This window comes from Archocentrus centrarchus, chromosome 3 (assembly GCF_007364275.1).
Source record: "Archocentrus centrarchus isolate MPI-CPG fArcCen1 chromosome 3, fArcCen1, whole genome shotgun sequence".
Lineage (NCBI taxonomy): Eukaryota > Metazoa > Chordata > Actinopteri > Cichliformes > Cichlidae > Archocentrus > Archocentrus centrarchus.
In genome coordinates, this window is record NC_044348.1 from 7,710,947 (window position 1) to 7,738,562 (window position 27,616).

At 40.7% G+C, this 27,616-nt stretch overlaps 3 protein-coding genes and 1 long non-coding RNA gene across 7 annotated transcripts in view; 2 read left to right on the forward strand and 2 right to left on the reverse strand.

Annotated features, from left to right (window-relative positions):
* Nucleotides 1–9,128, forward strand: part of fbn1 (fibrillin 1) — a 61,786-nt gene extending 52,658 nt beyond the window's left edge. For both annotated transcript variants that reach the window (XM_030718587.1, XM_030718576.1), the window contains 11 exons: nucleotides 158–289; nucleotides 396–521; nucleotides 1,187–1,393; nucleotides 2,855–2,980; nucleotides 3,198–3,320; nucleotides 3,881–3,997; nucleotides 5,627–5,755; nucleotides 5,873–5,992; nucleotides 6,593–6,824; nucleotides 6,903–7,074; nucleotides 7,393–9,128. In XM_030718587.1, coding sequence (XP_030574447.1) covers nucleotides 158–289; nucleotides 396–521; nucleotides 1,187–1,393; nucleotides 2,855–2,980; nucleotides 3,198–3,320; nucleotides 3,881–3,997; nucleotides 5,627–5,755; nucleotides 5,873–5,992; nucleotides 6,593–6,824; nucleotides 6,903–7,074; nucleotides 7,393–7,779 — 1,871 coding nt within the window. In that variant the 3' untranslated portion in view covers nucleotides 7,780–9,128. The remainder of the gene's footprint in view (nucleotides 1–157; nucleotides 290–395; nucleotides 522–1,186; nucleotides 1,394–2,854; nucleotides 2,981–3,197; nucleotides 3,321–3,880; nucleotides 3,998–5,626; nucleotides 5,756–5,872; nucleotides 5,993–6,592; nucleotides 6,825–6,902; nucleotides 7,075–7,392) is intronic.
* A 277-nt stretch (nucleotides 9,129–9,405) lies between these two features.
* On the reverse strand, nucleotides 9,406–12,217 carry dut (deoxyuridine triphosphatase). 3 transcript variants are annotated; one of them, XM_030725816.1, is made up of 7 exons: nucleotides 11,928–12,217; nucleotides 11,118–11,274; nucleotides 10,848–10,939; nucleotides 10,652–10,696; nucleotides 10,486–10,560; nucleotides 10,017–10,087; nucleotides 9,406–9,540 (listed from the first exon to the last, which is right to left on the reverse strand). In XM_030725816.1, the coding sequence occupies exons 1-7, from the start codon at nucleotides 12,040–12,042 to the stop codon at nucleotides 9,484–9,486; spliced, it is 612 nt and encodes a 203-aa protein (XP_030581676.1). In that variant the 5' UTR covers nucleotides 12,043–12,217; the 3' UTR covers nucleotides 9,406–9,483. The 3 variants fall into 3 exon arrangements, with proteins under 3 accessions (XP_030581676.1, XP_030581681.1, XP_030581684.1); XM_030725821.1 differs by having other exon boundaries at nucleotides 11,118–11,314; nucleotides 11,928–12,076; XM_030725824.1 differs by having other exon boundaries at nucleotides 11,118–11,319; nucleotides 11,928–12,068.
* Nucleotides 12,046–21,472, forward strand: LOC115777839 (uncharacterized). The gene is made up of 3 exons (XR_004019693.1): nucleotides 12,046–12,159; nucleotides 12,236–12,353; nucleotides 21,448–21,472. It is a non-coding gene; the product is annotated as an uncharacterized LOC115777839 (long non-coding RNA).
* slc12a1 (solute carrier family 12 member 1) lies at nucleotides 14,932–27,589 on the reverse strand. The gene is made up of 26 exons (XM_030725792.1): nucleotides 27,172–27,589; nucleotides 26,177–26,317; nucleotides 25,786–25,861; nucleotides 24,795–24,890; nucleotides 24,290–24,429; nucleotides 24,078–24,188; nucleotides 23,879–23,990; nucleotides 23,648–23,775; nucleotides 23,353–23,437; nucleotides 23,000–23,163; nucleotides 22,801–22,908; nucleotides 22,558–22,681; nucleotides 22,013–22,114; nucleotides 21,653–21,808; nucleotides 21,469–21,568; nucleotides 21,207–21,318; nucleotides 20,800–20,940; nucleotides 20,125–20,231; nucleotides 19,935–20,017; nucleotides 18,893–19,018; nucleotides 18,078–18,206; nucleotides 17,827–17,938; nucleotides 17,549–17,635; nucleotides 17,261–17,396; nucleotides 15,918–15,985; nucleotides 14,932–15,839 (listed from the first exon to the last, which is right to left on the reverse strand). The coding sequence occupies exons 1-26, from the start codon at nucleotides 27,427–27,429 to the stop codon at nucleotides 15,704–15,706; spliced, it is 3,138 nt and encodes a 1,045-aa protein (XP_030581652.1). The 5' UTR covers nucleotides 27,430–27,589; the 3' UTR covers nucleotides 14,932–15,703.
* Between the last annotated feature and the right edge of the window lie 27 nt (nucleotides 27,590–27,616).

A 27,616-nucleotide genomic window follows, 5' to 3' on the forward strand; every position in this document is an offset into this window, starting at 1 on the left:
GCTCAGTGTTGGATTGGGTGGTTAGATTAAACTCTGGAGTACTTTGTCTGAGTGTCTGTGTTACATCACTGGTGTAATTGCTGTGCAGGCATGCATGCACATGGGCTTCTTAAAGCTTTTGCATCCTCTTACTCTTAGTATGTTGTTTATCTTCCAGACCAAAATGAGTGTGAAGATGGTATAGATGACTGTGCCAGCAGAGGCATGACCTGCAAGAACCTGATTGGTACATATATGTGCATCTGTTCACCTGGATACACGCGCAAGCCCGGCGGAGAGGGTTGCATGGGTAATTATCATGGCTTACTGTAGGGCATAATGAACCTCAACTCAGCTTTACTTTGAATACAGTTAATATAGTATGTATCTTTACATTGTGTGTCTGTCTGCTTTAGATCTGAATGAGTGCTCAGTCAAACCAGGTATCTGTAAGAACGGCCGTTGTGAGAACACAGTAGGAAGTTACCGATGCAGATGTGACCAAGGATTCATCCCTAACCCCACTCAGACAGAATGTATTGGTATGTACTCTGCCATCAATTTAAAAATGTCACTCTTGCCTGCACAGAAATGAGGCTATGAGGTTTTAAGCAGAAGAGGAGCCCTTCTTTCTGTATTTACATCTTTCAAGTTGGATCAGATATAATACCTGGATGATGAGATTAGGAGTGTATAATTAAACCAAATATTTGTAAATCACCAGTTCCAGCCAACTTGGACATTAATGAATAAAAAAGCAACCATATTACCTCATATTTTACCCATATAAATAATTTAAAAGTTAACACACTTCTTTAGGAGCAGAAAAAGAAACCAGTTTTATTTTCCATCAAATTTAGATGGGAATTTAGCTTTTCCATGATGCTGTCCAATGCGTCTTAAAAAAAAAAAAAAACGGGTGTCTGCTACTATCAGGACAGGGGCAGGGAAATACTTTCGAGGCCTTTCTTCCTAATCTGAATAAACAGTATACCTCTGGGTAGCTGTAATGTGTGGAACTTGGTGAGAAAAACTCCAGTGCGACTTTGTAAGCTGTATGGTTATCTTCCTTCTTACAGACAGTAGTGATAGTGAAGTGTGGGTTATCTATTTATGTCTGTTGTGTGAGTCCAGGTCCTGTCTGGGTGGTTTGGTCTGCTTCCCCGTCATTGTCTCACTCCGTGTCTCTCTCTCTCTCACCCTCCAGATAACCGTGAAGGCGTCTGTTTCACTGAAGTTCTGACCACTCTGTGTCAGATGACTTCTACTAACAGGATCCCAGTGACCAAGTCAGAGTGTTGCTGTGATGGGGGCAGAGGCTGGGGCACCAACTGTGAGCTCTGCCCCTTGCCAGGGACTACCCATTACAAGAAGATGTGTCCTCTGGGACCTGGGTACACCACTGATGGAAGAGGTATTTCAATCAGATCAAATTATCACTGTGAAAAATGGAGATTGATTTAGTAATCCACAGTTAATTTATACAGTTGAAAAGTTTGGAACTTCTACAAGGTGTTATTTTATTTTCAGAACAACAGGTGGGCTTATCTGTATCATACAGACACAGATACCTTCTAATTAGCGCTAGATAATAAAATATTAATAAAACAATAGAATTTCACTCGCCGAAACTCAAGCACCAACTTCTAGGATAGGATGTTTGTGCAGTTAGCCACACAGCAAGTCATGTGATTTGTCAGATAACTGTATATAAAAAAAAAATCCAAAAGGCACCAACGCTCGAGCTTTGATAAAACAACACTACAGCCGTATATCCTCTTACGACACAGTTATCGCTTCAGTGTCACCAAATGTCTGTATTTTTATTAAAACATATGAACTGATCCCACACCAAAAGGAACAAACTTTGTAGTGAAGAAAAGGAAAGTCACAGGGGGAAAATGTTGGACAGGTGGCAGGGAAACGATTTAACTCCACACCACACTGCAGGGATATAAACACACAGTTCCTGCAGTTTTTTTTTCTTCAGTTACCCAGATATTATAGATGACTGTACTGCAGTCCATTGAGTCATGTGCAACATATTGTAATAGCTACTCTGTGATTTCCACCCTGAATGAAATCTACAGATACAGCTGAGAGCTTCAGTGACTATAATTAGCTGAGGTGAAGCCTAACAGGCTACAGCAGTTTGTGTTGGCATCCACTTATCAGTCAAAATGGCCACGAGCCTAATAATGCTAAACTTTGAGCCTGAATACAAGAGTCACATCTCATTCAGTGAGCACACAGCAGAAAATTAGCTATAAAGGCAGATTTTTTTTTTTGTACCAGGTGCTAAACATGATTTTTTTATGCTCTAAAATTAGATGTTTTAACATGAGTGGATGGGGAGTGACTCCTTTTTGCAGCCAGCCTTAAGTGGTCTAATAGAGGAACAGTAATCAAACATGAATACAATGAAAAGGAAGAGTATGTTGTTTTAATCTGTTTTTGCATTAAAGGATCCTTGTTGGTGTGAGTATGCTCCAGATGAGCTGAGGCCTGAAAAATATGGCAGTGATTGTTATACTTTTTCTAAAATTGCCACTGCCGGCATGTAAACCACAAACTACTCAGATGGCTGTATAAATTTTGAGCAATGAAGATTATATAATATAACAGATAGTTGTTGTTGGCTGTGTTGAAATCACTTGCAAAGCATTTTTTTAAATTTTTCTAGCAAAAAAAATAAAAAATCAGTGCTTTTATACCTGCTGCACCACTGATGCATAAAAAAAAAGTTCATGACAGATATTTCCCCAAGATTGTGTGGAACTGTTCAGTGTTTTGAAATGTAATTATTGGCAAACTCTGAAAGCAACCGAGACTTGAACTATCTTGAAGTAAGCTAACATTTCTTGTTTCCGTCCAGATATTGATGAGTGTCGTGTGATGGGGAACTTGTGCAGGAATGGTCAGTGTATCAACACTTTGGGCTCCTACAGTTGCATTTGCAATCCTGGCTACACTATTGACATCACCAGCACACTGTGTGTGGGTAAGGCTTAAATTCACCTCCAACGTTTACACTTAATGGAAACCTCTCGTTCTCATTCCTGCTGTCTAGTAAAAAGAGCCCAAACTATGTGGGTGGACTGCCTACACCCTCCTATGAAAAATGCAGCTCGAGTCTGTCTGTCTCATCATCTCTGTTTATGGAATTTCTGGCTACAGGACCTGTCTCTGTATTTTACTCATTCTGCCTCTCCCTCTAGATGTGGATGAGTGCATACAGGCACCAAAGCCTTGTAACTTTATCTGTAAGAACACAGAGGGAGGGTACCTCTGTTCCTGCCCCCGAGGATACATCCTTCAGGAGGATAGAAAGAGCTGCAGAGGTAACTTGCACAGGCACCCAAAGAATCTCTTAATATTCAGGAGTAGCCCACATTATGCCCGGTGTTTCTCACATCACTTGAGCTCAACGGTTTATTTAGCTTCCAGATTAGAGCTGCTGCAGTGCCACGTGGGCCGGACCTTCTGGCAGTTTTCTGCTTGCTGTGCTAAAATGCTCACTTTTAAATAGTGAATGCAGATGTACCCATTGCCTTTGACACGGTGCATCTGTCTGTATCCGTGCTTATCAGGCATGTTTATAAGCCTAAACAGCTATGCTAATAATGTTCAGTTTTTTATGGCCTCTTTAGTCTGTATTTGCCATAGTTTTAGCTTTCCCCTCTACAGTACCCCTCTATGTTTCCGGTGTCTAGTTCATTTACAGTTCATTTGTAGGTCAGTGACTGTAGAAGCACTGGAATTTGCTTGAAGAAGAGCAGCTCACATACATTAGAGCAAGCAGTAGTTCAACCCCAGTATCGTAACTATAAACTACTAAACTGTTTCAATTGGGAAATTAATTCTTTGTTGTTGTTGTTGTTGTTGTTGTTGTTGTTTACAGATCTGGATGAGTGTTCGACCAAACAGCATAACTGTCAGTTCTTATGTGTTAACACCATCGGTGGCTTCACCTGCAAATGTCCTCCCGGCTTCACCCAGCACCACACTGCCTGCATTGGTAAAAACATTAAATACTGCACATCCAAATAATTTATTTAAATTCAAAATTATCTTTAATCAGCTGTCTCTTAGTCCAAATAGGATATCTCACACCCAGACAGCTTGTCTTTTCACAGAATAACTGTCATCCTGCCCAACTCATAATAGACACGGGAAGCACCCTCTTGTCTAACCTTTATAAACCCATTCAGCGTTAATGGACTCTGGCGGATATCACACTGGTCTTACTAGGCTGGCCTGGTTTGTAGTCATGGCAGCTTAACAGTGCTTGTTATGGAACATTGCAGTAGATCGTCATGACTACCACAAGCCTTTTTCCAGACCATAAAACTGCACCCGTGACCTCACATCAGTGTCAGGGAACCCTCAAACTTCTTTTTTTTTTTAGAATTGAACCCACGCAAATGTCACACAGCAGGCTTGGATGGGCTGTTAGTCTATGGGTGATGAAGTTGGAAAAACATGGCTGTGACGTCACACTATGACTGCTGTGTGCCTACATGTAAGACAAAGTGATAGACAGTGAACCTCAGAAACAAAGGAGGACAGTCTATTTTAGGCAGTCTAACAATGGATTTCAAATGTGCTTTAAAGCGGACCTTCTTTGCTTATTTCCCAGCTCCATTTTTTTTTTTTTTGGTTCTGTGATTCTGCAAGATTAGCTTTGCATCATTTCCAGGTCAATATATTCTTTATTATCTTTTAATGGGTCTTGTTTTGGCCCCTCAGTTTACCCACTCTCTGAATCAAGCCATTTCAGTCCTCTCCCTTTAAGTCAGTTTTCTTCTAATTGGCTGTTTCTTTTAAACAGAAGGTTTGAACATCAGGTGGATGTGCCTGCTACGATCACTGACCATGTTAAGAATATCCACTGTTCTTGGCATCATGCAGAAACAAGAGTAGATAAAACCGTTTGAAACAGAGCATTTAGAGCAGTTTGAAGGCTGAGCTTGTGTCTCATGGGGTTAACTTGTACATACACTGATCTCATTACTTGAAACTCTGCCCATGTTTAGTGTGAGCATCCACCATTGTAAACGTTTACATACACAGACGCAAATAAGGAAAAGCATTGCGTTATGTTCCAAACGCTGACTGTTTCTTCAAATGGAGATCTGAGCTGGGAACATATAAGCGGTCTTTCTAAATCACAAGCAACTGTGAAAAGACAACAGCACATTTAAACATATTTAAAAGCTGAGATTCAGAGATTACTTTCTTTTCCAGCCTGAACAACAAAGTCGTGTTGAGATTTGCACGGATTCCAATCACAACAATCAAACCTGTTTCTCGAGCACCCACTTACATTTTTCTGAAAGTTCTTGTAAATTGATGCTGGCTTTTCTTTTATTCCCAAGTTCAAGAATTCACTTTTAAAATTAAATTTTTTTTTTGCCACTTCAGGTCTGGTATTAGACCAGCCGATCAGGGATTTCATTCTTGAACCTCTTTCAGACATAAAGACAATTTGTACCAAAAGTTCACGGTAACCTGACCTATTTTTAGAGACTGATGCCAAATATGCATAGATTTTTAGTGACTCAGCAAGTCCAAATCAGGGTAATGAGCCTTTATATCAAGTTTCCAGTTTTACCCTTGTCTGAACCTTCCCTTTTTGTCTGTGTAGACAACAATGAATGTGCAACAGACCCCAATCTGTGCGGCTCCAATGGTGTCTGCCAGAACACTCCGGGCAGCTTCAATTGCGATTGCCAGCGGGGATTCTCATTAGATCCCAGCGGACAAACTTGTGAAGGTCTGAAAACACTTTGTTCCAACCCCAGCATCAGCTGATTAATTACAGAAAAAGACTCTCGCAGTAATTTTGCTCTGTGTGTGTGTGTGTGTGTGTGTGTGTGTGTGTGTCTGACAGATATGGATGAGTGTGATGGTTCGCACAGGTGTCAACATGGCTGTCAGAACTTAGTAGGTGGATACAGGTGCAGCTGTCCCCAAGGCTACCTGCAGCACTACCAGTGGAATCAGTGTGTTGGTAAGTAATACACCACTGTTCTCTTTTACAGAAAATATAACAATTATTTCATTTTGGAACGTCCTCATGACTTTGTTGCTAAAATATCAGCTGTGCAGCCTTGAAGTTCTGGGATAGAGTGAGGTCTGAAGACCTTTTTAAAACAAGGTGTCCATCATTCCTCTATTTTCTGCCACTCCTGTAATATAAACAGGTCTCAAATGTTTTTATTTCAGTGTCATACATATGATGCTAAAAAAACTGCATTAATTTCATTAGAAAATGCACTTTTAGTTAATGTGAGGCAAAACATACAAGATGCTAGAGTAAATGAACTATTGAAGTAGGTGCAAAAATTTAAAAAGGCAACATCAAAAATCCCTTTAGTACATAAAATAATTGGGAATAGCTAAACTATCGAGAAAGCAATCACATGGACTGTGTGCATTCTGATGCATGTACCGCAAAACAACGAGTGCTTCTTAGTTAAACCTCAGATTTTAGCTTGAATGTCTGCACATATTTACAACATTCATATCAGGCTTTCCCAGTATTGTTTGTCTCTTTTTAACTGGAATGACCCCGTGTTTGTTTACTTCCCATCAACTTCCTGTGACCCAGATGAGAACGAGTGCCTGAACAGCCAGATCTGCGGGGGAGCGTCATGCCACAACACCCTGGGGAGTTTCCGTTGCCTTTGCCCCACCGGCTTCAACTACGAGCAGACCGCTGGAGGCTGCACGGACATCAACGAGTGCTCCACGAGCCAGAACCCGTGCAAGTTTGGCTGTTCAAACACAGATGGGGGATACTTATGTGGATGTCCACCTGGGTACTTCCGTGCGGGGCAAGGGTAGGTGAATGAGTGATTCCTGTATAAGTGCTTTCAGGGTGTTTCTAGGTGACTAATAGCTTTGTTTTTTTGTTTCAGACACTGTGTCACAGGTTTGGGCTTTACAAGTGCTGGGCAGGGAGGTGAGATGGAGGATAATTCACTCTCACCTGAGGCCTGCTATGAATGTAAAATCAATGGCTATCCCAAGAAGGGACGCAAACGCCGCAGCATCAACTCAACGCAGGAAGATCCTCTGGAAGACATGCAGGTAAGCTGTATGAAGCACACTGGGCCTGGATTTATAAGTGAGTGCAGCGAGGGCATGTCCTCTGTATATTTTAAGGGAAATTGAGGGTTTTGGAAAGTTGGAGGAGCCTAACATTCAACAAAGTCTTAAAATCCTCTAAGATTTTTGACAAGCTACATTTAAATTTTACTACTTTAAGCCTAATGAAATAATAAAAGTGTTTACTGTATCTCACTATTGATAAAATACTGGCAACAATCTACTATCGTAACACCTTGTCATTTTTTTCTTGGACTCGTCCTTTATCCTCTAAACTCAGATTGCATTTTCTCTCTGCAGCTAACTGAGACAGAGGTGGTCAGCCTGGCCAGTGTGGACATAGAAGACACTCTCCAGTTCCACCTGAACATCAGTGACCTGAGCAACCGGGACCACATCCTCGAGTTCACCCCGGCCTTAACCACACTCAGCGAACACGTGCGCTACAGCATCGACTACGGGAACGAGGAAGGCTACTTCAAAGTCAGCCAGAGGGAGGGTGTCACCTACCTGCATTTGAGCAAGAAGAAGGGCCTCGCGCCTGGCGCATACGACCTTCAGATCAGTAGTATGCCCCTCTACAGGAAGAAGGAGCTGGCTGAGCTGGAGGACCAGCATGATAAAGACTACCTCACAGGACAGCTGGGAGACATACTGAAGATGAGGGTGCAGATCATCCTCCATTAACCATGACAAGACTGAGAGAGGCAGATGCTGCCAACAGCTGCTAATCCAGCGTCAGGCTCACACTCTCCAAAGGCCAAACATTTCTGACTCTGGGTCAGCAGCTAAGGGGCAACTTCTACTCACTCCAACCGGGAGAAGGGCTCACCACCAAAGAGACAAGAAGGGGGTGGGGGTGGGGGATTGACTGCTCTGTGTCATTCGATTACCAAAGATGATTCTGCATATCATGGGTACAATTTCTGTGGAAAGTACCAGCTGAACAAGGCAGTATGAAAGATTCCAGTCAAATGAAGCGCGTATTGCCCTGACACACAACTCCAGCTGTGTTTAAAGCACTATTGAGGGTGTGAATAGGGTTTTTAATTGTAGGGTTTAATGTTGTATAATGATATGTGGAATCAGATGCCACATTGAAGGGCTTGTGGACTGCAGAAAGCTCTAAGGGCCGAGTTTTTTTTTTTGTTTGGTTTGTTTTTAGAACTCAGCTTGAGTGGAAAAAAGTAGGCGAGTCCCAATAGTCTGGAATAATTTCATTTCCTCCCCTCAGGTAAATGACTAAGCAAACCTGGACACGCAGAAGTTAACACATTTCTTTATCCCCCCCCCCAAATAATTTAAAGGAGTGGAGATGAAAAAAATTGAGAATGCTTAGGAGAGGAAAGGAACCCACTATTATGGACTATTGAGATGTAGCCATGTCTGAGCTTGAACGACTCCTACTGCGTATTTGAACTATGCTTTTCCATCTTTCCTACTGACTAGAATAAGTCATATTTACTGGTGCTAGCAACACATCCACATAGACTTTTGAATGCACTGTGCTATCATACAAAACTCAGTAGTGAACAAGATACAATCCATCGGCCTCTCTGAAGGCTTCATGTCTTTGCAACAATAACAGCTAGCTTCATAGCCTGCCTGCTCTCCTCTATACTACATGTAAATTGTGTTTATACTGTAATAATCAATGCCACTTTTAATCTATGAAGCTTTTGTAAACTAGAGGAAGCCCCTGGAATAGAGGGGGGGGTTGTAATGGTGCTTATAATGACCAACTACTTCCTTTGTAAACTGTGTATACATACACACACACACACACACACACACACACACACACACACACACACACACACACACACACACACACACACACAAAAACACATTGATGATGCCAAACCTGGGCCTTCATGATTATGCACTGAGGCCTTCGTGGCCACATATTCTCTCACAGGTCAAAATCAGTGCTGCATTGCCACGGACCAGCCTGACACCAGTCTGTGTTCCATGTTCACATCAGTGAGGGTTTAGATGTAAATTCACAATAAAAACTTTTTTTTGGAGTACATGTACTCACTGCTGTGCTTCCCCCTTTATCTGGGTTATATTACTGTTGTAACCAAGTTCAACCGGTGACTGATAGCTTTGTGCAGATGTCCTCCTCCTGCAGTCGTGCACGACCTGAGTAAAGAGCAGCCATTGGCAGGTACAGTACAGAGGTTCTTGGAGAATAGATTCTTGTCCATGACTGCCCCCATGTGGCTTTCTGGAAGAATAACTTTGGTAATAGCTCAGTTTATCAGAACTTTTACACATGGTTTTCAGCTCCAGCAAAATACCAGACCCAAGTATAAAACAGAACTTTATTATTTGCACATGAGCTACATATGTAACATATTTAAAACTATTTGAACACATTTTAAGCTTTCAGTTGCGTCCAGTTGATCCAAAACCTCCAGCACCACGGTCGGTTTCATCCAGTGTCTAAAAAGAGGGTAAGAAAAGACACACACACAAAAAAAAAAGCAAATATTTGAATTTAAAGATTAAAAACTTATCTGGAGAAATACATAAGAAAAACAATACATCATTATATTTTTTACTATTTGTACTGGACACAAACAAAACCTGGCACTTTTTCAAATGACGTTTAAGCAGACTAAGCTGGAACTGCCCCACCATAAACCCAACCTTCATAAAGACTCATGTTCCAGTTTTAAAGCTGCCACTGAGGTTTGATTCAGTTCATGAGAATTTTGTGTCACTTGAAGTGCTGTTCAAGCCTATTTTGTTACACAGACATGAGCCCCACCAAGCTTTAAGAGCCTGTAACAGAAACAGTTCAACAGCACCACAAGTGGCAGCTTCTAAGTGTCACATCTTTGAAACAGATTCCAACCAAAATCAAACATCATAACCTTCATGAAACATTGAAACAATAAACTCAACTTCGAATTTACCTCTTGCTCCACCAGATCTGGGTAGCAGATCTTCTCACACACCAGCTGAGCAACTCTATCGCCCTTTTTTACTGCAAAGTTAGAAGGAAGCAGATGAGAAAACATTTAAAACTTGACCAATCAATAAAAGCATTCACATGTAGCATTTTCATAAATTTTACAATAGGCTTTAAAGTGCAACTAGCAAAAAATATTCTTTAATTTTGAGCTTAAATGAATTACAAGTGATACGTGTGAAGTTCAAGTTATTATTCTCACTTTTAGCTGTTTTTGTGGTCTCCAAAATGAATAACTGACAGTAACCAGTTTTGCACTGTAGTGCAGGCTGGTGACCTGTACAGGGTTTACCCTGCCTCTCAGCCTATGACAGCTGGGATAGGGCTCCAGCACCATTTTTGCTGGTTCTTGTGGTTGCAAAAAAGAAAAAAAAAAAAAAAGAGGGACAATATACAGCACTGCCATAACTCACCTTCAAACGACTCTTTGCCGAAGTTGAACATCACAACACCCACATTTCCTCTGTAGTCCTCGTCTACGACTCCAGCTGAGGAAAGCATACAGAGACATACCAGAAATTAAAACGGCAGTACAATACAGGGGTTAATATTACTGAGTAGATCAGGTAGCTGTCTCACCGCCAACATCAATGAAGTGTTTTGCTGCTAGTCCAGATCTTGGTGCTGAGGAGGAAAAATGCAAAAATAAAGTTACAGACCTGGTGTTTCGCAACTTGTGTAACTTTATGCACAAACAGAAAAGCCTAACATGAGGCTGAAAACTGCAGAAACAGAACGTTAACAAAATGAATGGAAGTGTTGCATCAGCACTCACCAACTCTCCCATAGCAGCCATGCGGAACTGCTATCTGAATGTCTGTCTTCACAACGACCTTATCCATAGGACCAATGGAGTAATCATATGCACTGTTAAAAATTGACAGAGGCATTTATTTAAGACTGTAAAGTTAAGTTTATCTACCTATTTTTTTTTAAACAATACCTCAAGTTAAATCTGGAATTAAGCCTTAGAAACACATGCACACATATCAAGGGTCACAAATTAGGCATCTAGTGAACCCAAAGCAATTTCAGTGTAACCAACCTGTAGAGGTCATAACCTGCTGCTTTGGCTGAACCTCTGGTTGGAGTCGTAGCATGCTCGGAAAGCTTCGCAAACCGGAGGACAGGTCTTTCTTCTGCAGGGTTTATTTCTATCCTTGCCTTCTTTGATGGAGAAACTGCAGAAGCATCTGTGACTTCTAGGGCGGGCATGTTGGCAAAGCGTGCACAATTAAAAACCTACACTAAAAAAAAAAAAAATTAAAACCGACTAAAAACGACACTACAGACTTCCACAAAGAATCTGCTCCAATTTCTTGGCGGGACTGCCAGTTTTTTGCAAGAATTTCCCGCGCTGGAAGTTGCGTCAATATAGCCCCGCCTCAAAAACACGTAAAACAAAACAAACAAAAAAAAAAAAACTCATATACAACACAACATGTTATGAAATCAATACTAAAGTTTACATGAGCTGTCACACAACCGTAAAACACCGTTTTAGAAATTTTTTTGGAGAAAAAAAAATGAATGAATAAATGCAACCCTTTCGTTGAAACAAGTTATCGCGAGTGTTGCTAATATAAACACTTCGAATATCCGGTAGAAAATATATTAGCCTACAAAAGCAAAAATATCAAATAAAATCATTAGCTTAAGCCTTACACAGCAGAGAGCGCTGTATGAGAGCAAAACAGAAGTCGCGACAAGTACACAACAGCCAAGTAATAATACAACACATTCAAACCAAAGCGGTCAGTTACAAAACGCCACGCAGGCTAGCAAAGCTAACGTCAATAAGCAGTCCCTGGCATCTCGCTGATTGTGACGTTATCCATCTTAATTTCTTGCTTGCCTTTATTTTTAGTCATCATTTGAACGTGCAATTCTCTCCCCAAGAAACGTGGAGCAGCGTCATAAAACCACGAGCATAGCTGAAGATCCTTTAGCTTTAGCAGCATTCGTGTCATATTGTTTTTAAGTGACGGCTAGCTCAGCCTCCTCTCGGGTTCAACAGCGCCGCACTTCCTCCTCCTCCCCCCTCTGTCCTCTGCAGTCTCTCTAAACAGGTTCAGCTGATTCCCGTGGTATGCAAAGTATTTGTTAGGGTAAGACGCAACAAACTAAATGAAACTGATTGTTAAATGAAACTACTTGTTTCAGTTGGCGTCAAAGCAGCAGGAGCTACCTAGAATCGTGGCATCGGCACCGAGCTGTGGCACCCCCCAAATGCTGCAGCATTACCCACAAATGCTTCGGCGTAACCTCCAAAGTAAGGAAAGTAAGTCCCACAACAGTATCAGGGATAGTGAGGGTCTCACCTGTGTAAACACAATGCCAAAGCAAGATTAGATTCCCCCACCAATAACTTCAAGATACAGTACTGTGCAAAAGTCATGACCCATCCTTCCGAAAATTCACTGTTTCTATGGTTTTTATGCAGTATTGCATAAAAACCATAGGAAACATAGTGAATTTTCGTAAGGACACCTGTCATTTCTTTATATTAATTGGTATATCGATTTATTGAAGCGTGCAAATACATAGAAATACAGCATATAAGACAAAAACAGTTTCTACAATTCTAAAGTCAACATTTGGTATGACCACCTTTATTCTTCAACACAGCCTGAATTCTCTGAGGCAGATTTCTTGTCATTTCTTTAAATAGTCTTCAAGAATAGTTCTCCAAAGTGCTTGAAGGACATTCAAAGCTCTTCTTTGGATGATGGCTGCCTTTTGTTCTGTTCTCTGTCAAGATGATCCCACACTGCTTCAGTAATCTTGAGGTTCGAGCTCTGAGGAAGCCAGTGCATGACTGATAGTGTTGTTTTTCTATCCAGGTACGCTTTCACTACATTGGCAGTGTGTTTGGGATCACTGTCATGCTGAAAAATTCAGGTGTCAGATGCTTTTGTCCATTCATAATTCCATCAGTTTTGACAAGATCCCCAGCACCACTGGCTGAAATGCAGCCCCAAACTAGAGCCTACAGATGGCTGTAGACACTCATTGTTGTGCCTCTCTCCTGACTCTGTACATACTGACAGTTTCAAAATTATGCGACAGGCTACTAATAACAAAGTGCCTAAAGATACATTTTTAAACTGCTTCTCTGCTAGGTTGTCTGTTATGTATAGACACAACACTGGTTCATCCCTTGAGTTAATGCTTTTTAAATTCTTGAATGGTTCATAGATCAGTGTTAAGTAGCATAACAAACAAACAAACAAACAAAAAAAACACGTTCAGGTACAAGGACTGGACTGGAAACGAGTGAAAAAGAAGCCAATGTCCAAAGAAGAACTTTGAAAAACCTCCAGAAAGTTAGAGAACTATTGATCAAGACCACTTTAAAAAATTACAAGAAAATCTGGCTTCTTAGGAACAATAATATAACAAATTGAGGGGTGGCTCAAAACGTTTGCTGTAAGACTATGTTACTATAAAACACAACACAAGGTTCGTTGGCTGAGGTCAAACTTGAAAGATTTATTTACCTTTATCTTGTAACAGAGCCAAATGAAAAGTTGCATAAACAAAGTTAAAATAGCTCATTATTGTATGTATGGTAGTTGTGTAATGTTCTATAATGATAACAGGAAATTTCCATTTCAGTATGCTGCAAGTTTAATATTTTAGACTTTGCCCTTTGAATCTCACCCTCAATTGAACATTTTCTGTTGGATTACAAATTTTGGCTATGTCTACTGGTTAAAAAGGATCTTAAAGTGGATTTACTTTCAGTGTAATATATTCACAATACCCATACACATATAATATATACAGAAGAGGATTATGGCCACCGAAAAAAACAAAACAAAACATAAAATAAAATAAAATGGATGGTCTTCTGGATTTTTTTTTCAGAATTGTGAACTGAGTTTTTTCTTGTGAGAAAAAAAAGTCAGAACTCTGAAAAAAATCCAGAAGCCTGTTTCTTTTCTTTTTTTTTTCTTTTTTCCACTGTCCTCAATCCTCCTCCGTAAATATAAGCAGGGATGCATGATTGTGAAATTGTGGGCCAATACTGACCAAGAGGCGATGCCTAAATAAATATGTCTTTTGTTTTGTCTTCATTCTTTAAACAGTAAAATTTTGACTATAAAAAATATCAGTTTTAAAGTCTATTAAAGTCTGAACGTTTAGCCAGCGTACAGTTGATGTGATACAACAGATAAACACTTATGGCTCCTGCCGACAGTAAAGGTCATCTTATTTGCTGATAGGCTGATACTGGTCAGCAAGGCTGACGCTGATTTGGCTGATATGTAGGTGGCAGGTGCAACCCTGCTTTAACTCTAAAGATCTTTTATGTTTTGCATTGAATAAATATGGCTGATGAAGCGTGAAACTGACTGCCTCTACTGTGTTTCTCTGTACAATTTGCCTTTGAAACAGAGGTTAATCCCAATGGTGTTTTGCATTTGCAGAAGGTTATGAAAAAATATCCTATGTTCTGGTTACTATCTTCAAAGTGCACATAGTTTATACTTGTGCACCTAAAATCATAGTGTGCCAAACTGCATATAGTAATCATCATAAAACCATAAAATACCCAAGTAATGTGTGTAAAATTATCAAGTAAAGTACTTTAGATAAAAAACAAAAGACACCTCATCGTGTGTAGTGCAGCAGACACTCCACTGGCACATTTCTCTGGACAAGCAGCCTCTGATGTTATTTAATAAATGAAATAGACTCACATAAGAAGACATCAAAAATGTATTCATTCTTTATTAGCTGATTAAAATTAAATGCTTAAATAGGAAGACAGTCACTATGCTAAAATATACAGAATAATTTGATTTATAATACTCTACTTCACTGAGCTGTTCTTAAACAAAATGTGTACTGTGAAAGCAACATTAAATATATTGCAAACAATATATATCATGTGAACAGGTAAACATCTGTGTAATGGCAGCAGTGTATTTTACAGAGTGACTATGACAAGTGTTTTAAAAAAATGATAGTAACGTTGCCAATACCAAGATATTGATCACTTCTAGAATACACACATCTACTATATACAGTTATTTTACAGTCAGTCAGTATGACCATTGCAGCAGCCTTAAATCACCACCTACATCTCTGCCTCTGCCTTTGTTTATTGAACTGATCTATGCTGGGATGTGTTCTTCTGAGCTCTGAAATTCAAATTTAGACACATTCACATTTACAAATTCAGTGTCAGAAATACAGAATTGTTGTTGTTGTGTGTGTCTTTTCTTAGAAAGCATTAGACTTTGGATGCATCAGAACGATTCAGTGGTTTCTGCGCTAGCCATACAGTGTATCATCATGCTGAAAAGCAAGCTTTCTGGCTGCAGTTTCACACAGCCTTGACAAACCACACAAATTGTCACAAGCCTTTATGAAACAGCTCGTACCAGACCAAGAAATAAAACCAGGTATCTGTGTGTTAATCTGAACTATACATCAAAATCATAGTATCAGCGCTTTCATTGGGAGTTACCCACAAATGCTTGATTGTGTTACACTTTGCTGTTGGCCTGGAAGACTAAATATTCTTGTACACTTTATAAATGGTTTGTCATTTTGGTACTACCATTTCTTTGCTTTTTTTTTTTGGCTACATCGTACACTGCTGTTTAGCATGCAAGGTGCTCAAGAGTAGAAAGTGAGCACACTCTTGTGGTTGCCTCTAATGAGCAGGGTGGGTGGAAGGTCCTTTGTCAGAATGTCCAGCCAGGCCATGTAGAGGAAATCAGAGATCGTTTCCTTACGAGCAATGGGCATGCTCCTACAGTGCAGACAAATATGTTAGACATTGTTCTTTCAACACTGGATTGGTAGTGTTATCCAGACAGTGTATACTTACACAATGATTAAATTGGCTGATCTGGAGTTTTCCTTAAGGAGCTCATTCAGTCGTACCTGGAGGTGGGTCTGTAAACCAGCAGGTTTTTTTTTTTAAACAAAGAATTTCAACAAAATTTTGCTGTTTAAAGCAACATCTTTAAATGAAGATAATATACTTCTCAAAAAATTAAAGGAACACGTTTTATTCAGAGTGTGGCATCAAGTCAGTTAAAAGTTCTGGGATATTGATCTGGTCAGTTCAGTAGCAGAGAGGGTTGTTAATCAGTTTCATCTGCTTTTGGCATTCATTACATCTTGCTTGTTTAGGGTCAGTGTCGCTACTGGTAGCCTGAGGTGATACCTGGACCCTACAGAGGTTACACAGGTAGTCCAACTCCTCCAGGATGGCACATCAATACGTGCCATTGCCAGAAGGTTTACTGTGTCTCCCAGCACAGTCTCAAAAGCATGGAGGAGATTCCAGGAGAAAGACAGTTACTCTAGGAGAGCTGGACAGGACCGTAGAAGGACCTTAACCCATCAGCAGTTATCTGCTCCTTTGTGCAAAGAGGAACAGGATGAGCACTGCCAGAGCCCTACAAAATGACCTGAAGAAGTCCACTGGTGTGAATGTCTCTGACCAAACAATCAGAAACAGGCTTCATGAGGGCAGCCTGAGGGCTCGATGCCCTCTAGTGGGCCCTGTGCTAACAGCCCAGCACCATGAAGCCTGATTGGCTTCTGCCAAAGAATACCAGAATTGGCAGGTCCACCACTGGCCCCCCACCCCCACCCCCCTGCATCCTGGAGGATGAAGGAATTGATAACATTGACTGGCCCCCACACTTGCCTGATTTAAATCCAACGCTTCAGTACATCCAACGCTGCCAGGTTGCACCTCAGACTGTCCAGGAGCTCAGTTATGCCCTGGTCCAGATCCGGGAGGAGATCCCCCCAGTACATGATCCATTGTGTCATTAGGAAAATGCCCTGACATTGTCAGATCAGGCATGCATACAAGCACAAGGGGGCCAAACAAATTACTGAGTACCGTTTTGAGTTGCTGCAATGAAATATTGTCAAAATGGACTAGCCTGCCGCATCATTTTTTTCACTTTCACTTTCTGAGTATCTTTAAATTCAGCTCTCTGTATGTTGATCATTTTAATTTCCATCAAACGATGTGGCATCCTTTCATTCCTAACACATTACCCAGTCCATTTCGGTATAGATATCCAGCATGATTTTTTTCCCATTGAGATCTGATGTGTTTTCAAAGCGTTCCTTTAATTTTCTGAGCCATGTACACAACATCTACACTGTAGCCTGTGTAAGATTATTATTTTGTGTCAGTGACTTTACCTTCTCTTCAAACTCGCTTAGCTCTTTGTCGGTGATCTTCCAGGGGTGCTCTTTCTGCAAGGCTCCAACCTGAGCAGGGTCTCTAGACCCCTCGTGCAGACAGAAAGGCTCGATCATCTCGTGTAAGTCCTTCAAGCTGGAGAATTGCAGATAAGCACATGAGCTTACTGGGGAAACTTTTTTTTAAAACCTTTAGTATGCTGATATTATGGTGCAATTAAATTTTACTGTTACTGCCGCACCGTCTGATTCGCTGTTACTTGTGTATGTGAAAAGAAATGCAGTTACCTGTCAGATCTGGGTTGGATATGTAGGTCATCAATAATATTGATGTTACTGCAGTTAATTCTAAATTTCTTCAGCAGGCCCACCATCCTGCAAGTCAAATCATCACGCACTGATTAGTTTTCATGTAAATGTAGGTAATAAATTTAGCGTTAACGCTAAATAGCATTCCAGTAATGTTATTGGCACATGAATTTTCATAGCTTAGCAAATAATGTATCCAGTCTAACTTCCACACATTAAGCTATAATTGATATTGAAATATTAATTTGTTTACTTACTCTTCCTTATCCAGATCACTGCGTCCAGGCTGCCCCGCAGTGAAGATCCTCAGTTTGCAGTCTTTCCACTTCTTCCTGGTAGTGAGGATGTAGGGGAGGAGCAGGGTAAGACCTGGGAGAAGGGAAAGATGTTTTTTATTTATTTATTTTTTACTGTACTGTGTTGCTTTTAAAGCATCAAGTTATGGCTTTTGGTGCACCTTTCTGTTACAAACTCTAGGCAAGGTTCATAAAAACGAACCAGGTCTTACCTCCATCATCAAACAGCCACCACACATCTATGGTGCCTTTGGGCTGTTTCTTCTTGAACTGAATACTGGCTTCCAACAGCTTCTCATTCATCTTGGCAACCTGTGGGGGTGGAGGGCTACACACTGACACTGGGAGAGAGAAAGAGAGAGAGAGAAAGCTATGAGAGCAACAGCAGGAGGGAATATAATTCACTGACAGTGTGGCGAGTTAAGTTGGATGGAAAAACTAGCGCAAACCAACATTAGGAGATGACTCTACATTGCCAGAAATGGCCATCTCTCAAGTCTAATGTTCCAATGAGTAGGATGCAGTTTGTATACTAACGACCGTCGCTGTCTTGCCAAGATGCAGTTCACTGGAGAGTGTGTGTTAGTGTCTGTGTGTGTGTGTGTGTGTGTGAAACAGACAGATTGAGCGAGAGGCTGCAAGCATCCTCAGCTGTCTGGGTTAAAGGAATGCTCTTAAGAGATGCTCTTCAAAGTAGAACGAAAAGGAGCGCATTATTGGATTACACCCTCAGAGGCCTCTTTAGTGGGAGTGGTCGATTCAATTATATCTCAATGTGGGTGTGGAGACCCTTCCCCCCCCCCCCCCCCCCCCCCAAAAAAAAAAAAAAAAAAGATGTGACTCATTGGTTTCATTTATTAAGTGTGTGTTATTTGATTCTTTAACTCAGTGAAAAAACGAGTGAGTGTGGAGGAGCGTGAGAAAGAGAAGCTTGCTTCCATATATTCAGAGATCATATTCATCTGCTGATGCAGCCTTTGCTTTAAATAGCTTAGATTGAAGTTCGAGACAGTCTTGAGACAGATACCTCTGGTCGTGAGCACTTGCTGAGATGATTTCCTGGACTTCCTGAAGAGTCCTTTAGCTTTCCCTCCATTTGGCATCATCTCACTCTCCAGAGCCTCTTGCTCCTTTGCTGCCTTTAGCATCTCCTCTGAAAACCAGAATCGGATTGTGAGCATGTGTTACACAAGATAGAATTCCCCTTTGTTATAGTACAGATTTCTGCAGAGACACAAGTATAAACTTCAAGTTATTAGCACGGCAGTTTCGAGGAAAAAAGTTGAGCTATTGTCACAGGCTTGGCGTCGGCAGCGCCTGTCCCACAAAAACTTTAACGTTGGCCATGACTCGAGAACAATGTGGATGTTCAGATTCGCGCCATAGATGCATCTACTAAAAATCACAGAGAAGTTCAAATCTCAGCAGCCTTGACCTCAAGCTAAAGGTCAGTTTTCTGAAACGATCTGACCTAAGATGTTCAAATTCACACCATAGATGCACATTGTTCAAGCGAGACCATCAAACTTTCCGCACAATTACAAATCCGAAACAGCCGAGTGTTGGCACCCGCTCAGCGGTGCTCTAGTTTTACTGTCTTATCTGTCAACTACCTGACTGTTATTAACTTTTATGAAACACCTTGAATCTACAGAACAAAGTATCCTGGCTTATCAGTTGTTTAATCAAAATGAGTTACTGTAGGTTGTTGTGACACATACACAGCAGTTTCTGACTTTTGCTAATTTATTGGTGGTTTGATGCAGTCAAAACGGATTTAAAATCAGAGAACTACAACTCTGCATTTTAATCTCTTGAAACAAATTTAAGTTTTTATCATTTTGTTATGAATGCTTACTGTATTTTCAGCTACATTGTCCAAAACATCAATATTTGCAGGACTTAATTATTTATCTTTTTTTTAAGGCTGCGTTCTTCCTGACCTTTATATATAACCCATCTGTGTCCACTTATATTTTTTAATAATAATATATTCATATTTTGGGTATATTGGGTATATATTAGCTCTTAAAGATTAAATAGCAGCCTAAAGAAAATGTCACACTGACCTTCTGCCTCGACAATGTGAGTCACATCCAGTCCATGGTTCATCCTCAGCATCACTGTCCCATACTCAAAGTCAAATGCATCGCTGTCAAAAAGCAAATTAGGATGCTAGTTCAAACACAGATCTCCTATTTATGTTTAATTACTGAGTGTGCTATTGTTATGAAAATGTGTGTCTTTTTTGTGACTTACTGAAGTACTCCCACATAATTCTGAACTGCTTCAGCGCCGGCAGTCCTCCAGTTTTTCTTGAAGCCGATCACTAATGTGTTAGGCTTCATACGGCCAAGACCAGAGGCCTGTGAGGAAAAACAAAAATCCCAAATATGAATGAGCTGTTAAGTGAAGCAACACAGACACCAAGTTACCCTGGGGTTGTAAAAGCGGGTGTAAAAACCTTGATTAATGGGAGAAGGGGGTGGGGGGTGGGGATTCGCCAGAAAGTTTCAAAATGTCCTGGAAAAGAAGGCCGTGAGGCTGTTTTATTGCCAGAAATTATGAGCAGATCACTCAGCGGATCGCACTTTGTCTGCAGGGACTCATCCAAACGCAGTGTTAATCAGTTATAGCTTTTAATCTGCTGTGCTGTTTGAAGTAAGCTATCCTGACAATGAACAGAGGCCTTATCTTGACAGTGCAATAGTCTGAGTTATAACAGTGTTTTCCAGCTCCTCATTAACTCCCTCTTCTTCTGCTTCCTACACGTGTCCTGGCCAGATCCTTAAAATAGGTCTAGGACAGGTCTAGAGAAATGTAGGGTGTTGTTTGGAAGAAATGGGTCAATAAAACCTGCTTCTCTGAATCTGCCATCATAATCTAATTTTTTTTTTTTTAATTTAATCTTGTGTAAATTATGACCATACTGACCTGCAACAGGCTCTCAGCTCCTTCCCTGAAGTTGTCACAGGCCACAGCAGCGTAAAATGCCCTGCGTTTGGTCTTCTTAAGCCACAGCTGGTTTTTCTCCATTGCGTCATTGACGTCTTGAAGGGCCTCTGACCTCGGGCCCTGAGGAGATCACACCACAGAGCTGAATGTAAGTGTTTTGGTGAAAGGGAAAAGAGGTCCCACGTACATCTTTTTTCCTATTCAGAAAGTGCACCTGACCCTAAACTTTAGTCTCTGGTGTTCAGACAGTTGGCATTTACCGCGTCCCTGCCTGACATTCTCTTGCATACCCACTGCATGTTAAGTCTGCACTCTGCTAAATTAAATGAGCTTGATTTAAATAGGAGGTTGATTTTTAGAACATCTGAGATTACAGTGTAACCTACCACAAACACTTCGCAGGTGAGACACAGTCCGTAGTTCTTAGAGAAGGAGTGTGCCAGGTCGAGGAGAGCTGGCCTGCTTCGTGCTGAACCCGTCAGAGCTAATATCTGAGGCCTGAAAAAGGGATTTATTAGTTATATGTACATGTATTTTAGGTTTCTGAAAAAGCCCTTTGATCTAAACATTTTACCTATTGTTAATTATTTTGAAATTGTTTTGAAATGTTTCTATATGTGCCCACAGGGATGTAGTGCAGAATTTTACCTGAAGTTCTTTACGTGATCCTCTACACCTGACAGAGAGAGAGCATTGCTGACTGCACTCACAAATGTCACCGCCTGCGTGGACGAACCCCAGTTCACAGCTGAAGATAAAATGAGAGTCCTGACAGGTTAGTTCCATAGTTGGTGCGTAGCAGAAGTGCTCCCAAGCATGCAAATGAGCTCACCTGGCTTCTTGACCAGAACATATATGTAGAGGAGGAATTCAATGCCATACGTGAGCAGAGCAGCCCACCAGTTGATAACAAACATAACAGCGCAGCAGAGCACTGCTCCCACCAGGGAGAGCCACATGTTGTAGTATTTATATGCTGGTCTCCAGCCTGCATTTAAAAAAAGAATAATAAAAAAAGACTACATTAATGCTGTGGGAAAATTGATGGAAAACGGACTCCATATAACAAAATGCATCAAACACGACATGTTCTATAAAACACAGTTTGTCAGATAGCACTCTGGGAGCAAGTAGATCTACCTGCTTCTACTAACAGACTTTCTCCTTTCTAAGCTGCTTGTTAGAGACCCACCTGGAGACTTGGCATAAGAGGCATGGAAGCAGGAGAAATTGATGAGGGCATAAGATGCCAGGAAGAAGTTTGAGATGATCGGAGCGATCGTGTTGAGATCACCTGCACAGACAGAAAATTAAATTAAATTCCTTCTGCACTCAGATTGCTGATGTTAGTGTGAATATGCCAGACTTGTCTTTATGTTTCTATGTCTTTGTAACAGGTTATTGAATATAGCAGATTACTAGAAAGAATTTTAACTGTGTCAGCTTGCCTGGACACTGCGAGTCAGATGAAATCCTTCTTTAGTATGTTTGGTTTGTTTAGTTTATGTCAGCAGTCTGTTGATAGCTGGACTTATTGTCTATATATATTTGATTTTCAAAGTCTTTTATACACAAATATAATAATTTATGTATATAACCAACTTACTAATAGAAAAGAAACATGATACATTTGTTCATTTAAAGCTTAGAATAAGATCTGAGACCAAGTATGAAATGTTTATTGGTTTTAGCCTGTTTGGGTGGATTGGTACATCAGGAGTGGAATTTGAAGCTCACCAATGAGAATGAAAGCCACAGAAATCAAGAATGTGAGGACATAACCACGGATGGGCTCGTCGTTTTTGCCGTGTCCTTTGGCAAAAAAGTGCAGAGCCTTATAGATGTTGTCTTTACACAGTGCCTGTGGAGAATTTTTTTTTTTTAATGTTTTAAGAGGTTAAGAGCAACAATTTAGTTTTTCACTGGAGAGTCCCTCTAAAATGTTGTTTCCATTTAGGAAAACAGTGGTGACTTACTGACCTGGAAGACTTTAGGTGCACTGACAAGAGAAGCCAGGGCTGATGAAAGGGTGGCTGAGAATGTTCCAGCAATAATAAGAGGACCAAACCCAGATACCAAGGTCATGACCTGAATCAGAGGTGATGAGAAGAGGAGAGCATTAGAGAGAAAAAAAAAATAGAATTTTTCTTAAATGTGTCTTTATTTCAAGGTTGCGTACCTGGAAGTTGTTCATCAAGCCAAAGTTGCATTTCTTTACTTCGCAGGAAGAAAAATCATAGCCGAGTTCACAAGCAACCGCTGTTGACCCGTTACATATTACCGGTGTGGTGTCATTTATGAGGCTAGATGAGTTTCCTGTGGCTTCACGGACAACAGTAGCAGCTGACCAATCAAAGAAAAGAACAGATAGATTGGTTAGGAGGACAAATGCTAGCATATTAACACAACTAAGATCTCCAGGGATAGCGTAGAGATATTGTATCTGCCAAATGTAACATTATAGAAAGTTTTATTTATTCCAGTGCAGAATTTTATTCAAGGGATTTGCGTTTTATAAATGATTTCACTTACAGACACAAAAGGCCATGGCCAGATAGGTGAGACCAGTGATCAGAATGGCTAACAAGGTACCTTTGGGTATTGCAGCTTGGGCATCCTTTAAAATAATGACAATTTAAACACATTTAAACACACACACACACACACAAAAAAAAAAACATGTCAAGACAGTGAATTATTAAAATTAATCTATTCGTGAAGAAATTATTATTTTATTATCACTTCCCTCCACCCCTTTTTTCAAGCATATGTTACATAAGCTAATGACCCCCCATCTTCAGTGACGAGCTCTGTATGAAAAAGTTACCCGCAAGTCTCCAGAGATGTTGGCTCCAGCCAGGATCCCAGTTGCCGCGGGGAAAAAGATGGCAAACACGGAAAAAAATGTCTCACCGTCGCTAAAATTTGGAATAAAATTCTCCGCGAAGATTTTTGCTGTGGAAAAAAGAGAGTGAGGAGAAATGTCAGGGCTGTCAGGTGCTTTGCGAGCGAGAGAGGTTTATTTGTAATGAAAATGTGTATTGGTTGGATGCCTCACAGTTATAATTGAAAAAGCCCTGGGATTTCTTTTCTTTGGTTGCTGGAATGACTGTTCCTACAAACACATTCACTATGGCCACCAGCAGGATAACGAGTAGAAGAATTTGTGCCTGCGGTGACAAATAAACAAATCATTACATATTACCGGTTTAAGTGATCTTATGAGTACAACAAACAGCACGCTCTTCATCGCTAACCTTTGCCTCCCATTCCATTCCAGCAACTGATATACCCAAGAGCAGCACCACAGTAATACAGCCAATGATCCTGATGTCGTTTATTTCATCCACCATGATAGCAGAGTTCTCCTGAGAATGACAGAGGGAAGATATAAGGGTAAGCATTTTGATATATATATTGATATGTCACTATCCTTCTACAACAACCTGATCAATATAACATGTCACACCTTGAGCAAGTCGACCACTGTCTCAGCAAATCCCACCACATACATGGATACACCCACTGCATTGGCAAAGGCGAAAATAAGACCAATCGACCCACCAAACTCTGGTCCCAAACTGCGAGATATCATGTAGTAGGCACCACCTGAAATGACAATGTGAAAGCACATGCATACAGAAGTGGGTGATTAATCATCAGTTCAGCGACTGATTGATTTAATGTCAGGACAAGTCGAGTAGAGCTGTGTAAAAAGGCTTCAGGAGTCGACATTCAGGTGTTGTTTTTAACTTTGTGTCTTTGTCTCGTGCCCACGGTCATTTTCTCTCTCACTAAAAGATTTTGTGTCAAAATTAGAGTTTGTTGTCTCAGGTATTAAAAATTTATAGATAACATTTTAACCATTGGTGTTGGATGCAGTAGCTCTTATGAGTTATTAATTAAATGTGTAGTCTATAGCTATCTTTTGACTGTGCTTTTCTGAAGATGAACTTGAAAATGCATTGCCTTACCTCCTCTGACCACACCATTGGTACAAATAGCAGACATGGAAAGGCCGGTTAGGGTGGTGACCACACAGCTGAGCGCAATGATCACAGTTCCCAGACCTGAAACGCACATATGCAACAGCTGAAATAATTATTTTTGTGAAGTACAACTTTCTTTTTTTTTTTAGCACTGTTTAGTTAGTCATAAAATACTCTGTGTGTGAGATGAAAGCTTCCTCCCCACAGTTAGCTTTAGAAACGCTGAGAGTTAATGTCCTGTGGGAGCCTGGAGGCTATACATCTGCTGTACCTGCTCTGCGGACTGCCGGGGGCTTTCTCTACTTCTCAAAGCCATTTAGTTACACGGCCTGAGCAAAAGCTGCTGCTGATCAATAGGCTCTTAACCGATGAACACACTTATGAAGTCATTCTCACCGTTTCCCACCCTTTTTTTTTTGGCTTCTCTCGCTTTGTCTCTCATGCACACGTACAAACACACATACTGCTTGTAGAGATTTGGCTGTCCCAGTAGACCTCGAGCAGGTACAGATTATTAAGGGAGCTCAGAGAGGCTAGTTAAATCGAATCTGCCCCTATTCACTCATTCTCTTACTAATGAGTGGAGGACAATGTAATCCTTTAATTATCCCCAATCCCTGCAATTACATGTAACAGCAGCCTAATTGGTCTCGAGAACACAGATTTCAAGGATCAGTCTGCTTTTGCCCCAGATTGTATTTTCAGCAGGGAAATGGATTAGTCGTGTTTGAGTTCACGGATAGATAGGGGCTGGATTACAGGTGGACTTAGCTGCAGCAAGTTTATTTGCATTACATACATGTAGTGCTCTTTTTAAGGGTCTGCAATAGCAAGAGTTCATATGCTGAGGTGGGGAAGGAGAAAAGGTAGCCACTGATAAACAATAGCAATTACAAAAAAATAGAAATGGTGTACAAAGCACTACTCTGTGCTTAGTGGCTGTTTATCTGTGCCTGTGCATCTCTGTCTCACTCACCCCAGCCTGCCTGGCCAAAAACCCAAGACAGACGGATGAACAACATGACGCCCCAGATGTTGAGCATGCATCTCACCTGTGGAAGAGAGCAGTTTATGTTCAATTTCCTCACTCTTTTCATGATTTATAGTTACGTCTGTCTATAAAGTAACATTACTGAGCCTATTTTGGGTTTTAATTAAAAAAAATCACATAAAAAATATATTTGACCTTTGTGCATTTGGAGCAAACATTATCAAAGCGCAAACGCGAAAATGACTCCTAGATTCTCACCTTGAAAGCACAACTTGGCCTGGCTGTATTATCGAGACCCACAGAGCTTCCTCTTTTGTACAGTGACCTTGCTTATATATGAAAAAGAAGTAGCTTGCCATGACCTGACATAACTTACCAGGACTCCCCTTATCCAGCCAAACTTTATTAAGCCTTTCTGGTCGTCACTCGGAGCAGCAGACTCCATATCATCAGAGGGGGTTCCGATGCTCCTCTCCCCATCGTCCTCCACAGAGTCTGGGATAGAGATTGCTCCATTCTGCTGGAAGAGTGCAAAGCAAAAATGAGGGAAAGGAAACACGTAAATTCTGACAGTAACTTGGTGGCATTTTGGTAAAATTTTTGGTGTTTGTATACATAATCCAGTGTAAGAAAAGGGGAGGAATTATGAAAAGTCCTTTTTGTTTTCTCATGGAAAGATACAGATAGTCTTGTGTGTGCGTTTGGTTTCCTGCTCCTTTCTCTGCAACATATAAATACATTATTTTTGTGTAATTGTTGGTAAAAAAACAAAAACAAACAAAACAAAACTTTATAAATAGGTGGTAGTGGAAGCAGTTTCAGACTATAATGGCACTTAATTTATTTCCTTATCTGCTGACATGACTGCTAGTATATGACATTTTTAACCATTCAGAAGCCCAAATCTTGTTCAGCCTGTTAACCCAAATGACTTAACTCATCTCTTTTGACAATACAGCCTTATAAAAAAAAGCCATAAAACACCTACGTGTGTCAGTTAGGCTGATTGCCTTTCAGTTCTAAGAATAACTTTTGCTGTTCTTTTTAGTTTTACAAGTTTTTAGATAAGGCTATAATAACTGAACTGTGGACACAACCTGTGAGGTTGTTTGAATGAATAAGCATCCTTAAAATATCTCATTTCACTTTGTACTGAAGCGTGTAGCACAGGAGCAGAACAGAACCTGCAGTTAAAGCGTCAATGACTTGAATTTGGAGAAAAATAGGTGCAAGTTATTTTCTGCAGAATGGCAGGTGAAGGACAAAACAGGCATAGTAGAGGAAGAAATTGGGTGCAGACCATAGAGGGAAAAAAAAAAGACCTGATGATTATCATTCATTTATACCAGCAGCACTCATACATGCACTCACCTTCTGAAACACATCGTGGAGCTCCTGCAGGGAGGGCCGCACAGCTCTCTGACCACTCACACTGCCTGCATTGCGGTAGAAGTCAATGTGGGGCACTCGGTCCAGAGTGTCATGACCAAAGGCGCTGACCACCGAGGGTCGGACTGTCCGATGGTCATCATTAGAGAACTTGGTCTCCTCGTAAACGGGAGGTTCATCCAGGTTGGAATCATAAGCAGAGTTGAAATGCCCCCCTTTGTTAGAATTGAATCTCTCCATTAGAAATGCTGAAGGAGATTCTCAGAGTTAATCAGTCAAGGCTAAAACTGCAGTCTAGTCTTCAGACATCCAAAAGTTTTAAAAGAGCAGAGGACTGGATCAGCTGGTGTGGTTATCCTTGTTTTCTGATGATTAGGCTATGATCAGGCCTAAAGAGAACTCGTCTGATACTCTCAGCCCCTTGGAA

Excerpts from the sequence above, each read along its gene's own strand:
- dut (XM_030725816.1), bottom strand. The coding sequence starts at position 12,042 with ATGACACGAATGCTGCTAAAGCTAAAGGATCTTCAGCTATGCTCGTGG. Across the intron at positions 11,275-11,927 it reads AATGATGACTAAAAATAAAG|AAGTCACAGATGCTTCTGCA; the intron begins GCAAGCAAGAAA and ends TGCCCGCCCTAG. Across the intron at positions 10,697-10,847 it reads TGGCTGCTATGGGAGAGTTG|CACCAAGATCTGGACTAGCA; the intron begins GTGAGTGCTGAT and ends TTTCCTCCTCAG.
- slc12a1 (XM_030725792.1), bottom strand. The coding sequence starts at position 27,429 with ATGGAGAGATTCAATTCTAACAAAGGGGGGCATTTCAACTCTGCTTAT. Across the intron at positions 20,232-20,799 it reads GAGCTGAGAGCCTGTTGCAG|GCCTCTGGTCTTGGCCGTAT; the intron begins GTCAGTATGGTC and ends TTTTCCTCACAG. Across the intron at positions 17,397-17,548 it reads ATCCAACCCAGATCTGACAG|CTTGAAGGACTTACACGAGA; the intron begins GTAACTGCATTT and ends GCAATTCTCCAG.